Source organism: Micropterus salmoides, unplaced genomic scaffold (assembly GCF_014851395.1).
Source record: "Micropterus salmoides isolate LMB-PRFRI ecotype aquatic unplaced genomic scaffold, ASM1485139v1 Ms_hic_scaffold_17, whole genome shotgun sequence".
Taxonomy (NCBI): Eukaryota; Metazoa; Chordata; class Actinopteri; order Centrarchiformes; family Centrarchidae; genus Micropterus; species Micropterus salmoides.
This window is the reverse complement of record NW_024040817.1, coordinates 15,246,918-15,261,849: the sequence shown is the minus strand read 5'-3', so window position 1 is coordinate 15,261,849 and position 14,932 is coordinate 15,246,918. Positions and strand designations below refer to the sequence as shown.

The following is a 14,932-nucleotide window of genomic DNA, read 5'->3' as shown; positions in this document are numbered from 1 at the left end:
TTCTTGATTGAAAGCAAGCGCCGAATGGGACATCATGGCTAGCATACCTGTTTAAAACTCTTAAAAGAGGGTTTAACTTTGCACTATGTTGCTTTCTTTCTTTCAATTGTTAGATATAAGCTGCTAACAGAGTTTTACTGGTCAATGTTACCATTATAAAAAGTCAGCAATCTGTCTTGTCAAAGATAAAGACACTTTCTAGAAATCATTTGGATATTGTATATTATTTAAACAAGACTAAAATGTGTTATTTTTATTTTGGCAAGTAGAATATGTATTTTAACTTTAGATGATTTCTTGGTGCTGAAATTACAAGTAATGTGTGGTGAAAATGCACCCTGAGTGTTTACTACCACACTGACGAGCTTATAATACAGTTTTTCCTGTATGTGTAACTGCAAGTGCACCACGCAGTCTTTTCTGTGCTGGATTACATTAATTAAGCCTTCGTGCTGCATCATGCAATCACATTAAGATCTATCGATTATGTCCAATGAATGAATTGCAAAATGTGAAATTTCAGAAAAGTGTAGTTTGCAAGAGAAACTACAATTGTGACTGCAGGTTTTTGGATTAAAATACACTTTGCATGCAGATTGTTTGTATCAGATAACAGTAACAGATATTATCTTTATTTCCTCCTGGTTAAACACAGATCATTGCGAAACAGTTTTTGAAATGCTTTGGCTTGAAACAGTATGTCTTAACATCCTGCTAAAACAGCAAAAGACGTTAACATAGTTGACGCTTTTTTAAGAGAAGTTACTAACGCCGACTCATGCAGAGTTGACTCACTGAATACTGGAAGAAGAAAAAGGCTTTAAAGTGTCTCTCCGTTCAGAGCTGGACAGGTACATTATACCATTGCTGCTGCAGCTCCTCTTCCTGTTGATGTCTGTGTATAACTGTTGTAACAAGACTCTTACTTTCTTTACTTTACTGCAGCTATGAACCCGTCTCCACAGGAGGAATTCGGGCCTCAGAGGGCTGTGCAGATTTCCGCAATTGGTCAGAAGTCTTTCCTCCGTCACATTTATGTCTGCTTTATCCTATGTTTTAATTTTATACCAATCATTAATCATCTGCCTCTTCTTTTCTCGTAGTTGTGGTGAATTTTATTTGGTGGATGGTGATGATTGCAGCCATTGGTTTGGGTGGGTTTACTTCAGTTTTATTGCTGCAATATTTTGTGTATAATTTTTCTGATTTTTGACAGCAAGCAGTGTGTTTTGGAATAGTTTTCATAATTCCACGTTAAAATTGACACCTCTGGTTCTGGACACCTGCATCATAGGGGCTGCACATGTGGGCCATTGTCCAGTACAGCCCTACATCCCCATCTACCTGATAGTGTTGGGTGCGACCAGCCTCCTCTCTCTGTCTGTGACCTACACCAAGAGCGTCTGGGGCGACGGCATTGTTTTCATCCTGAGCTCGATCTGCATGAGCTTCCTGCACCTCTTCAGTTTCGGCTGGTTCATTGCAGGTGGGCGAAAAATTCCAAGAGATGTTATGTTTATGGCAAGATCAATCTTTAGACTCTACATTATTGCATAGAATCAGGCAGTGGTGTTAAGTTTTGAAGTTTGACAAAAACGTTTAAAACTCCAACTAATCTGCTCCATCAGGACTGTGTGGGTATGGTTTGATCAGATTTGGTTGAGAATGACCAGATAGCCCACCAACTGTCATCAAATTCTGATTCAAATGTTGCTGAATCCTGATTAGTGCACGTGACATAATCACATGCACTTTAAACAAGCAAAAACAGCACAGGCAGAAATCTCTCATGTGAAATAACCAGTGTTGGGGAGTAACTAGTTAAATGTAATTTAGTTACATAATGTAATTACAACATAAATGTAACGTAATCCTTTACAGTTATTTGGAAAAAAATGTGTAATTAAATTACAGTCACTTTATGAAAATGTTCATGATTACATTGGGGTTACATCTGAATATTTTCTGTAAAAAGCTAGGCTATATGTTGAATAATATTAATTTTGTTGCTTTGCATATTTTTTATGTGCAGTGTCTTCCTTTGCCTTTCCCAGCCACAGACGTTTAGTAATATTTGATGCTATTCTGCTTCTTTTGATTGGGTCTCATCTTGAATTTGCAGAGCCACCCATCTGCCAGTTAAATTGCCTTTCAAGCTGTCATTTGAAAATGGTTCATAATGGTTAGTTGAAAACATTCATTAGAAATTTAAAAAAGTAAATTGAAATGTTCTGAAATGTTCCCTGTAGGCACATGTTGGGTTTATCCTGTATATCCTCCCAACTACACACCTGGAGCAGCTCCATACTGCGAGAAGACAACCTACCAGTTTGCCTTCATCATCACCACCGTGGTGTGGGTCACTATGACCCTCATCTTTGTCTGTGGTTTTTGCTTCGCTCTACTGACCTGCTGTAAGACTGTATCTGCAAGACGTAGATTGATACCCAACCGTGGAACTTTCTATGGTGCGTTTAGTGAAGAACCCACTGCTGGTGATGTGTAATTTAAGTCTTGGTTCATGCATCCAAATGTCTAAGGAATGTACCTTTACAAGGAGTTTGACAGGAGTGAAACTTTCCCCAAATTTTGACAGTAGTGATTCTGCTGCTGAGTTTTTAAAAAAGAATAATTTGTGGTAGTTTTATAGTATTTAAACAGCAGCTCTAAAACCAGCAAGAAGATTTTTCTTTGTGCAGTCTTCCTGTGAAAGATAAATGAATGGTACCTTACTTCACTTGAGACTTCAGTAACATTTTGATATTTTCTGTCTGTCTGCACACAACAGTTAACGTTTGAGCCGACAGAAGATACACTGTCAGATAATCTAGCTGCAGTTCATATTGAGATGGAGAGTTTAATATTTATATTATATTATAGAATATAGTATTTTATTCTACTCTGCTGTATGTATGTGTTTTCCACTTTTCTTGACTGCACCACTTTTTATTGTAACATTGAATTATTTCAAATAATTAAAGTTTGATATGTCGTTTGCATGATTTGATTTTGTGAAAAAAATCTTGGGTACCGCTCCTGCTAAGCATCCAATGACTGTCTGGTTCTTGTGTCACTACCAACTGTAATTACACAGTGTTAGGTAAGGTCTTGAATAAAATGCTGACTTTGATTCTTGCCTCTATGTTATGCGTTGATAGTGATCACCTGCAAAATATGGCACTGTGTACTGACAAATTGTGGAGTGCACTTTTACATCACTGCAGCAAGGTGAGGGGTCAGGTCGTCCCGGCCTTTCTGTGGGGAGTTTGCATGTTCTCCCCTTGTCTGCGTGGGTTTCCTCCGGGTGCTCCGGTTTCCCCCACCATCAAAAACATGTTAGGTACTCCAGTCAGTGCCACTGACTAGACACTGATATATACATCTGGAGTTGGTCCCCGGGCGCTGCACAGTGGCTGCCCACTGCTCCCTTGAGGGATGGGTTAAATGCAGAGAATGAATTTCACAACATTTATGTGACAATAAAGGTATCTTCTCTTCTCCCTGTCTGCATCCTGATCTTCTTTTATAAAGTCTATGATCCTGATGCATTTAACATAGCATTAAATTAAGCTATGATTAATTGCATCCATGCACATTCTTTGTTATATACTTTTGAAAGTTTGCTGTGATGTGTAATAATTTTAACTTTTAAATGTGAACTTTACTGTGGTTTCAAGAAAGAGTCGCTAATTGCTACAGCAGTACCTGGATTCTTAAAATGAACAATAAAAAGATGAAGAAAAGACCAAAGAGACAAAATGCCTGAAAGTTCATTGTTTTTATGATTACATTTTCTTGAAAAACTTTAAATGTATTACCTATGCAATTTAAAACATACCTAGTACAGACAAAAAAGAAAACATTAAAGAAAGAAGGAAGGTATGTATAAAATAAGAGGAATCAGGAAAAATCTGATTTAGTCACCTTGAAACCGAGTAAGCTTTTATAAAGTTTATGTACAGAATTTTTAAGGATATTTTTTTTCAGGCTCTTTTTTGGGGCTACTATTACAGTTCGTGGGGTCCTTTTACGTCACACAACGAACCAACGCCAGATAGTTAGCATTAAGGTAGCATAAAGCTAACGTACATACTGCGGTTATCTGAGCGGCGATAGAGGAGTAATTTGATGGTGGAGGTGCCTAAGTCAAGGCTGCGGTGAACTTTTTAGTGATTTGTCTGAATAAAGTAGTTGAAGGTGGAGATTTGCCGTGTAGAGTGAACATGTGGAGCTCCGGCCGCCGTGTCCTTCAGGAGCTGCTCAGCCAGCCTGCTGTCAGGAGCTTCTCTCTGACTCCTGCTCAGGTCAGTGCCTCTGCACATTTTACTTTTAAAATAATAAAACTCTGTCAGTGTTTGAAACTCTGTTTGCGTCTTGGCACAAACTAAACAGCACTCAGTAATTTGTTGGTCTTTGTTTATGATAAAAACATGTCAGATAACTTAGCTGTTGTGGTTTACTTTACAGGTGTAACGTAAATTACATGAATTAACTTTATTTTTTACAGAAAAAGAACAGGCTGTTTTAGAAAAATAGCTTTAAACTTATGGATACATTGTTGTAAGCAAAAAAATGTAATTTCTTGTTACAATGCTTGCATGGGCGAATGAAGTTAGGTCTGAAACTGTCAATTCAGAATCAGCTGTACTGCCAAGTTTATTTACACATATAAGGAATTTGTTTTGGTGTGTTAGTGCGCAACATTTAATAGTACCTACAAATATAGTAGGTAGATAAAATGAGTACTGCAGGTCAAGAATCATAACTATAAAAGAAAAGAATAATAAATAAATGTACAATATGGCTAATAATCTGTCAATTATGTGTGTGTGTTAGTGTGTGTTGTGTGTAATTAATCTTTTAGTCTATAAAATACTGAAAAATATTTATACCTTCCAAAGCCTAAGATTTCTTATTTAAATCGCCTGTTTTGTCTGACCAACAGTTCAAACCACAAATCTCAATTGTTGATTAATTTTCTGTTTATCAACTAATCTAATCTTTATCCTTTTAGGATATTTGTTGTGTTCAGAAGAGAAAGTTGTTAACACCCTTCACAGGTGTAACATATAGGTGTCAATGTCATCTGACTGATATTAGCTTTAAGAATCAACATTGATATTTTATATTCATTGCTAATAAATATATATATATATATATAAAATATACTTGTTTTGTACCTGCCTTTGCAATAACTCTTTTATAAATGACATGTATACTAACAGGTGGTGGGCAGCATGAGTGGGGAAAAAATAAAGAAGGGTCCACAGAAACAAACCGGTACACCCTTACTAACACCCCCACTACAGTGTTTAGCTGGAGTTAACAAATCCACATAATTGGCATAAATTGCAGCTTATTGAAGGCTACAGTTCACTTATGTGAAAACATTTGCTTTTATAAAAGTGTGTGCTTTGTTTCTGCAGAACACAGTGGTGGTGGAGCGCTGGTGGCAGGTGCCCCTTTCTAAAGTGGGCAGTCCACCGAGGCTTCACCCCCGAAGACACAGAATCTACAAGTTGGTTGAAGACACGAAACAAGCTCCCAAGGAGAAGATGGAGCTCATCCTGACTCAGACTGTACCCAGTGAGTATCTATAGTGCACATAAACCTCCCGACTCGTGAGCCGCAACAGGAAGCTATAAAATGCATTTACACCTTTTCTTTGCACTAATAAAACTCTTTACATTTTGTTCCGACAGAGCTTGGTGGGCGAGGAGACACTGTGTTTGTGAAAAAGTCTGTTGGCAGAAATAAGCTGCTGCCTCAAGGCCTCGCAGTGTATCCATCACCGGAGAACAAACAGATATTTGCTGAGGAGTTAAGAGTATGTATTGCATTTTAATACTGTCATTTATCCTCCCACCACACACACACACACACACACACACACACACACACACACACACTAGACAGCAATGTACAGCTTTTGATTATTGTCACCTTTTTTTTATCAACAGCTTTTGCGTGAGGGGAAGCCAGAGGAAAGAGTCCAGACCCGCACTGGACAATTGGTGAGTTTTCATCTACTGAGGTTATTTGAAAGCATTTGCAGACTAACAGCTGTCAGTTGTTGTTTTTTTTTTTTTAAACAAAGCTGTCCTGATGTTTTCATTCAGACAGTAGAATTCCTTAAACGCTCCATGTTGAAGATAAACAAAATGCCCTCAGATGAATTCCAGGTCACTAAAGAGGTTGTCTGCAGACAGTTTCTCAAGAAGGTATTTTCTTTTCTATCTCCCCTGCAGTAAATTACACTGAGAAATGTCCTATTTTACATTAAGCCAAGTGCTTCTGCTGAACATAAAGGTAATTGATTTGACTGACTGTAATAACACTTTTCCTTAGCTGGGAGTTGTTGTGCCACCTCAGGCACTGAGTCTTCCATTTGAGTCTGTCAAGGATTTGGGCGACTACTGGTGTGAAGTTACAGTAAGAAATGTTCTTTTTCAGTGCATCATTTTATTATAAAACACTTGCAGCAAATGTAGTTAGACACTATGTGCATTTTCAGTATCTAGTAGAAATTGAGTTGTCGCTCATGTTGCAAGAGAAACTATTTTTGTTATTCTTTCAACATTCAGCAGCCACATAAGAAATAGCCAACATTTTAAGTACAAAATTTCATAAGTTTCATGTCACACTCCCACAATTAAAAAAATTAAAAATGGCACTAAACAGAAGCAAGTTAAGGATGTTAATCTACCAAAGACCTGCTGCTTATTCTTCATATTTTTATCTTCCAGGTAAATGGAATGGACACAGTTCGCGTCCCTGTGTCACTGGTGCCATACGAAGACTTATCTGCACGTTATCAGCAGCACCTGAAAATACAAACGCAGCTGCAGGCAGCCGCAGCTGTTTCAGAATCCGCTGTTGAGGAGGAAGCTGCTGGGGTGGCAGTTTCTGACCCCGCAGTGGAAGCTGAAGCTGGTAAAGACTCTGTGAGTCAAGTGAGCAAAGCTTCAGACTTGGCAGGAGCTGCTGGTGCTGAGAAAACGGCAGCAGCAAGTACACAGACGAGTGAAGACACCACAGCACCACCAAGTGACAGCTCCAAAAAAGATTAATGGACTCCAAATGAAGACATTCATAGAACTGCAATATATTGTTGATCTGTAACACATTATACATGCATAAAAACAGTTGTCTGCGTGGTTATTAAAATGTTTTCATTCACTTCAAGGGTTTATCCTTCTCATGTATGTGGACGTGTCCGTAAAAAGAATACAGTAATGTGTACGAATATTAGAGCTGAATGTTAATCCAACTTTGAACCACTGTCATAAACCACTGTCACTGCCATACTTCACTCAACAGTGTTGGTGGGGGGGGGGGGGGTAGTTACTATAAACTGATCTTTTGTAACCATACCTTCATCATTGTGATACGTAGACATAACCAAAAAAAAGACCCAGTTGTATTTGAAGGTATGGAGCCAGGCAAGGAAAACATTTATTCAGTAATTTTAATTGCACAACACGCAAAAAAGTATAGAATAAAAGTTTTCTCAGCAATGCTGTCAAACATGTTAAGTCACTGAATGAGGAATGTCAGTGCCTAATACAAGTATATGCTTTGTCAATCTTTACATGAAAGCTGTTTGTGTTTGTCTCAGGAGAGACAGTGAACATTTTAAAGAATTGTTCTCATTATTACATCCAAACTCCCTTTGCACTTTCCAAGAGATGTCAAGGGTAAAGCTGGAACTCACATTAGTTTAAGCTCTTTAAGTTATATTCCCGCCTCTAGTATACATGTGAGAATATGTAATCAGACTGTCAGCTGCTTGCTTTGGGCTGTTTGGCCAGTGCCAGGTGTGTAAATACGCTGTGGCACACGCTCTGCGGCCACTATGTACCATAACTATGAAGTATGGAGGGAATAGATATCCCTGGACTGCTGGTATGTTTCTGCCAAACAGAGCAAGTTTTTGAGGCTGATCAGGTTGTGCATGTGTTGGTACAGTAATGGTGGAAGACTCCAAAGCCACCGCCACACCTAGCCGTAGTTTACATATGAAGCTCTCTACCAAATCCCATGTGTAATAAAATATAATGCATGTAGAAGCAACCTAATGAGTTTAGATTTATGCCCTATTTCCTTCTTGGAAAAGAAAAACCATACTGAAGGGTGGACTACTCATTGCTTTGTTAAAGGAGGAGGAAGCCATTACAGCGTAAATAAATGTCAGTGCTTCAATGAAAAGCCATTTAAAAGGCTGCTTCGCAGGATGGGAAAGACTGACGCAAGACCGATCTTTACAGCTATTATAAAAGGAAGCATAAACCTGCAATATTCCCCACAGATGGAGAGACTGGCAGCATTTAGTTTCACCACACTGAACAGTTCATAGCAGTTTCCCTTAACAAAAGTCTTCAGCGTGTCTTAAAACATTCTGGCTCACTGGCAGCGGACAGGCCACATACATAGATATTCTAGATTTGGTTTGACGGCGGAATTTTCCTAAAACTGGAAACGGCAGAAAGAAAGACCTCAAAAACAGTCTAAAATAAAAACTTAAAGTTGACATGAATGCATTCCTATCTTCAAGCTAAACTAAAAAGACCCTTTATTAGGATTTAGAAGAAAACTGAATCTGTAAGATGTGTAACGGATGCAACTCAGGAAGAACTCAGGTAAAGGTAGATGGTGTTCGGGCCTGGTGGTAGCTAAAGAACCAGCTGAAACTCAAATGCACGTTTGGTTCTCTGGCAATTCATTTATATAAAACTTCTTTAGAACAGACTTAGACGCAGGTATGCTCCTTCACAACTTCAGGATGTAATAATAGCTACTGCAACATGTATTCAAGCATCATCATATTTATTATTTTTTTTACAAAGTTGTTGATTCAATGTATAAATATATCATGTGTCACAGCCTTCGAATGACTCCAGGTCATTTTCTCATTATCAAGGGCAAAAATTGTACGAACGTGACTACCAGAGAACCAAACCTATTTTGTAGAGTCATTGTTCGCTGTTATGAACAGGAAGCATACACATTCAAAAGGAAAACATGCCACAGGTACCTTAAAAACACGGTTATGAAGGTATAGTGGCTACATTTACTGTGACTGGATACGGTACAGGAGTAATATCTTATAAAACTGGTGACCAAAAGAACTACTGAGTATTACCAATTCAACACAAATATAGGAAGAGGGAGGGCAGGATGGAAAAATCTGTATTAGGGTGTGTATAGTTTCTTCCCAAACACAATCTGGAAAGCTCTACTCTACGTTCTGATGCAGGGTTTCCACGTGCCTCCAAAAGTCCACAGTATAACATTTAGAAACCATATTTGGCCTGGGTCTGCCGGCGGGTTAGCTTGTTTTCTGCCCAGTTGTTCTTCAGCTCTAACTCCCGTTCCTTTGCCTGTAATAGAAGAAAGTCACATTAAAATTTGTGGTAAGCTTTCATAAGACTAAACAGCATACATGAGAGAAATGATTGTAAGTGAATTATTTAAGTTTAACCTATTTTACTATGACACAAAAGGCCAAATCAGTTTTCATTAAATTTCAAGGTCAACAATGTAAAAATTGCGTGTGGCCAATGTGGGATTTGTACACAAGTTTAATTATGGGGGTCAGACTACCAGAGATATCTGAGGAAAACCTTAGAGAACCGTTTAGAGAAGCCAAAAACCAGAGCGAGTACAAAGACAAATGTAAGCTCTGAATACCAACCTGCTTAACAATGCAAATATAAATCTCCACTTTGAATTCCATCTTTGGTGTGTAAAAAATCACTGAGTTGTGGTGAAGTTTTCCTGCAGCTTATTATATAAACCCCAGGCAGTAATCAACACAGGGCTTGAAGTTTGCTCTGTACAAACAAGTATGGTGGCGAACAACCTGGAGCTGAACATGTGCAGACCTGTCACACTGAAAGTGCAGACTCTTGGTTGGTATAGAAACTCTGACTCCCATCCTGCTACCTATCAACTTCAAAACAAACTAAAATATCATTAGTGAATTTCAAATATTCCTGAGTCAGTCTTGCAATGAATTTAAATGAACTCTGCTTTAAGTAAATACTAAACTATGATGTAGCATTTCAAAGACTACACTGACGTTTGGGTAAATACCACCTGTTGATAGAAGAAAAAACAAACAACTCTGGGTTACTAAATAGTCAACTTTTTAGGTTAAACAATGTTAGATGAATATTGGCACAGGGTGACTTTGTGCAGACACACTAATGTATGTATGAACAACTTCTCAAATACTAGGTGTAGTCTTTTAAAGGCCCTTATACGCGTCTGCACAGATGCTCCCTACACCTTTGCTATCATGAGCAGATGGCAAGATTTACAGCACACAAATGTGTAAAGTATCACTTCTGCTTTCACAGCACTCACCTGGTGAATGAGATACGTTATCTGATGCTTGCGTCGCTGTTGTCCTGTCGGCTGCTCTCCTTTTTTCTGCAAAAAGTAAATGTTACATTAAGTTAAGTGTGTTGTGATGCATGTGTTTCTTTGCTCTGCAGCGGTGGATTAAAACTGCCATGAATCAGGCCATGAAATATTTTTAGATTCCACCATCAATTATTTTATGGCTGGCTTTTTATGTTCCCAGTCTCAAGTGTAAATCAATAGTGAGCAAAAGCACACACAATCCTTCCACTTTCCAGAAGCTGAGTTAAAACCTGACACCAAACCCGTCAATTGCGGGTCCCACAGTGATAGACATGTAGTCAGGTCACCTTGCTAAAGGACTGACGGTTCTGCTTCTCTTCTGTCATGCTCTTGGTCATCCACTGCTGGTTGCCACTCAGCTGGTCGTCCCCTTTGATCTCCAGAAACTTCACCTCCTCTTTGCCCCTGTTCCGTTTCCCCTGCAGCCGCATGAACTGGAGCACAGGAAGAAAATCAGTCAAACAATGTTTTCAACCTGGTATGAAGGTCATACTGCTGCAGCCCCATTTCACATATCTTTTGAATTAGGAGCTTGTTGAAACTAAATTTTTGGGAATGAACCAGATAAATTGCAATAATATCCAGAATGAACCTACTTATTATTACTTATTATAAGTATGTTAGTGTTAGTATGTTAGAAAGCAGCATTCTTCTTACCGCTTCATCATCAAACATTGCAGAGTGGCCAGGCTCTTCAGCTTCTGCTAATCCGGGGTTAGGATCTTGGTAGTATGCCTCCTCATAATATCCCTATCCGAAGAGAAAATGTTTGGGATGTCACTTAAATACATGTTGCATTTCTGCTAGTTTCTCTCACTTAAATGTCTATAGCTGATGATAAGCTGCTCTCATTCTTTGATCTGTGCAGGGAGACCTCTGGTTTTCCTTCAACTGCTGTAGTTTAACCCGTTAGCTTACTTAGGATGCTGACAGCCCCTTTGTGCACTAGAGGCTAATAGATATTGTGCGTGGTTAATGTTTCTGTATGGCAAAACGGCTCTGTATATTTTTGGTTGTATTATTTATAGATGTGAAGATGCTCTTCTTGTATTTGTGCCACATTAACATGTATACTGTAAACAGTATCTGTAGTATGTGGCTGGATAATGTGCAAATGCATGCATGCCTGAACCATTCATGAAGTGAAGGCTTCCAGAAGGTTTCCATAACTGCACTCACATCTGATATATATACACAGTATAAGATCCTGTATGAGTCATGATTACCTGAGGCAAAGCTTCTGGGCCTGCCATGGGCTGTTGATACTGAGGATATTGCCCTCGCCATGCACCAGCTCCCTCATGGTTCCCCCCAAAATCGAGAGGGGCGTCTGACTGACCAGGCTCATCTGTTGGTGCAGGTGCAGGTGCAGGAGGTAGAAGCTCTGTGGGGGCTACTGGCTCAGGGTCTAAGCTTGGGACGGCTGCGGGGAGTGGCTGGGAGCTCTCGCACAGAGAAAAATAGTTCTGTGGGGTGATGTCCTCCTCGTTATCCTGGTCGTCAGTGGCTATCTGTCTAGCCAGCTGCAGGGCGGCTGACTTTGCTGCAGCTTTGATAGCAGACGGGGATGCACTAGAACCAAGCAGACCCGGAGCGGCCGTTCCAGGCTTGGGTCCTTTGGGTTCTTGGCGCTTGGTGAGTGTGTGAGGAATCAGGAGTCTGTCTGTCTCCTTCACTGTCAGGTTTTTGGGTTGTGGTAGAAGGGAGGACAGACCTGAACCTGCACCCTGGAAGAGGTAAGAGATATGGATAGAAAGGGGCATCGTGAGGTCAGGGAATGGCAGCTACTTTCTGTAGTCTGATACTGCGATGAAATAATATATTCTGCGTGTCATTGGTTCTCTGCATATTTTTTATATTTTTAGCCTAACTAAAGGAGTAGAAATGTTGAGAAGAACATCAGAGGCACAAAAGAGGGAGGTGGTAGAGTTAAATCTAAACTGGCATGGGTACCGTAAGACTCTGTCAAACACTTTGCATGCAAAACGTTCTGGGTGCTAGTTAAACTCCAGTGTTTTTTTGTTACAAATAAGCTTTATATCACGTGTAAACATTCCCATAAAGTTATTATAAAAAGGTCTCACGTGACAGTTCATTTATCATCTTAGATAGACAGAATGTAACAAGCATGTTTCAATGTTAACCATTCAACAGTTTTGAGTGTTCAACCCTCTTTCAAGAAAAAATGACTTGGGATAATAACAATTCAGGTAACTGTGAATGTAGTTGCACACAGTGAGCAAAAATTCTTACCTGAGGTTGTAGTTTCTTTTTTGCTGGTTCATCATCATCAGAATCTGACTATGGACAAGAAATACATAGATTAGGAATTACAACCTGATCATATACCGCAGGGGGTACAGTAACTATAAGCAAACGGCTGATCTGACTCACATCCCGCCTCTGTATCTGTGGTACAGTGATCTTGACAGGTTCAGTTCGCTTCCTCGGCTTCGGCAGACTAGAAAATAAGCCTCCTTTTGATGGCGGAGGACCTAGGTCATCGTTTGACGTGTCCCCTGCTGAAGGGTTCGCTTTTGCCTCCTTGCTCGCTCCATAGTTTCCTCCTGCCGATCCTGGCTTTTTAGGAGCAGGCAGGAGAGAGAAAAGCCCTCCTGCGCTGACTTTGGTCTCCAGTGCGACAGAGGTCGAGGTTTCTTCTGAGTCACTATCATCACTGCTGCCATAAGCGACTAAAGACATGTTTGCTGATGTTATCAAAGATGGTTAATCTGCAGTAACTCGTGGACATGGATAACCACTTCCCCTTGATTAACGTTAGGTCTCAAGAAGCCGTACTCACGCTTTCTGACGGGCTCAATTAAAGGTAAGGTTAATCTTCGATCAATATAGCCACACAAATAATTATATAATTCCCAGTGGAGCTGTAGTATCGTGAAAAACACAGCAGGTTAAAAGAGGGCCTCGCAGTGAGCTCATTAAATGAAAGCACTGTCCCAACTTTGCAGCGCTAGCTAATGTTAGCTAGGCCGCCGCAGCAAACGATTTTAGCTAACTGATCTGCTCTAGCTAAGTCAAATTAAATTTGTCTCCGACCTCTTATTGCACATAATACGAGATCGGTTGATGCAGCAGCTGTGTTTGACGCCACAGAAGCAGAGCAGTTTAGTCCCTATACTCCATCAAAACATTCGCCTCCATCATTCATGATCCAAGAAACAACTGCGCAGCCTTCTGCGCAGTTGTTTCTTCTTCTTCTTCTGTTTGTTATCAGTCGTTAAACAGCTGCAGGGCATTAACGCCCCTAACGGAGCGAGTGTGTTTAAACATCAGTTTACTTATTTGAACATGAAGAATCAATTTCTTTAGTAATCTGAAAGATTAGTCTAGGTTTTTAAAACTTATGTTTAAATGTGACTACATTTAGGCTAACAATGTCATAAATGAATAAAGACTTAAGCACTGTGCTCCACAAGTGTATTCCTGTCAGTGTGAAACACCTTTTAGACGCTCATGTCATTCATTGAACAGTTAACTGAATGAATAAAACATGAAAAAAATCCAAGTAATTAAAAAATGAATTTGGTTTCTCACAGTTTTCTTAGGGAGTGAGGGGTGTGTTAGCAGAACCTGACTTCAGTATTTTTTTCGGGCTACAGCCCTGTTGGTGATCCACCCTACTCTTCTGCCACTGGTATAGCAATTCAAAAGTATTAAGGATTAAAATTAAGGTCCAAAGCTTGATTATAATTTCTTCAGGAAAACAAAGCAAGAGAAATAAAGTGACTGTCTAAATGACTACCTTGTGAGTCAGTTAAGTTCACTTAACAACTGCCTCTGTGATGTCAAAAAATTTCCTTTAGCTGAACTCAAACAAAACAGAGATCCTTGACCTTGGGTCCCAGAGTCTAGCAAAACAAAGTCTGCCATCTGCTGTTTCCCGAGTGGATCATATGAAGCCTTTTGCAAGGAAAGTTGGCATCTGGCTTGACAGTAATTTAACCTATGACCGGCGCACCACAAAGCTTGTGCAATCATATTTTTACAATATTAGAAATATATCAAAAATATATCCATCTTTTACCATTTTACACACCTTCATCTCATTACGCCTGGATTATTGCAACAGCCTTTTTACGTGCCTGAACCAAAAATCTCTTTATCGATTCCAGAACTCAGCTGCCAGGCTTTTATCCAGAACCCAGGAACGGCGTCACATCACTCCTGTTTTAGCCTCCTTACTCTGGCTCCCAGAATGTCTTAGAATAGATCTAAAGATTTTACTGATTACTTAGGGCTGAAAAAAGGGGACAGAGTCTTTGCCATCAAGGTCCCGAGGTGCTGGAACAATCTACTCAAGGAAATCAGGTTGGCTGAGTCAGTGATCTCCTTTAAGTCAATTCTTAAAACATACTTTTATCGGAGAGAATTTCTTGAGTTTTAATTGCCTTTGAAGTGTCTTTTACTTGCTTAAATGTTTTTCTTGTTTTTTTATTATTTTCTTTTAAAAACAGATGGTTTTATGACTTATAATTATTATTAT

General features: G+C 39.5%; 3 protein-coding genes across 3 annotated transcripts; 2 read left to right on the top strand and 1 right to left on the bottom strand.

Moving 5' to 3' along the window:
- The first annotated feature begins 682 nt into the window (after positions 1 to 682).
- On the top strand, positions 683 to 3,130 carry LOC119907305 (transmembrane protein 272-like). Its single transcript, XM_038725083.1, has 5 exons — positions 683 to 851; positions 946 to 1,008; positions 1,104 to 1,154; positions 1,295 to 1,486; positions 2,250 to 3,130. The coding sequence occupies exons 2-5, from the start codon at positions 948 to 950 to the stop codon at positions 2,504 to 2,506; spliced, it is 561 nt and encodes a 186-aa protein (XP_038581011.1). The 5' UTR covers positions 683 to 851; positions 946 to 947; the 3' UTR covers positions 2,507 to 3,130.
- A 905-nt stretch (positions 3,131 to 4,035) lies between these two features.
- mrpl9 (mitochondrial ribosomal protein L9) lies at positions 4,036 to 7,185 on the top strand. Its single transcript, XM_038725081.1, has 7 exons — positions 4,036 to 4,304; positions 5,427 to 5,586; positions 5,703 to 5,827; positions 5,961 to 6,014; positions 6,120 to 6,221; positions 6,349 to 6,432; positions 6,747 to 7,185. Exons 1-7 carry the CDS (start codon positions 4,224 to 4,226, stop codon positions 7,068 to 7,070), a joined length of 930 nt encoding a protein of 309 aa, XP_038581009.1. The 5' UTR covers positions 4,036 to 4,223; the 3' UTR covers positions 7,071 to 7,185.
- Positions 7,186 to 7,431: 246 nt separating this feature from the next.
- prcc (proline rich mitotic checkpoint control factor) lies at positions 7,432 to 13,625 on the bottom strand. Its single transcript, XM_038725080.1, has 7 exons — positions 12,823 to 13,625; positions 12,682 to 12,729; positions 11,655 to 12,155; positions 11,086 to 11,178; positions 10,716 to 10,862; positions 10,369 to 10,434; positions 7,432 to 9,380 (listed from the first exon to the last, which is right to left on the bottom strand). The coding sequence occupies exons 1-7, from the start codon at positions 13,129 to 13,131 to the stop codon at positions 9,294 to 9,296; spliced, it is 1,251 nt and encodes a 416-aa protein (XP_038581008.1). The 5' UTR covers positions 13,132 to 13,625; the 3' UTR covers positions 7,432 to 9,293.
- Positions 13,626 to 14,932: the final 1,307 nt, after the last annotated feature.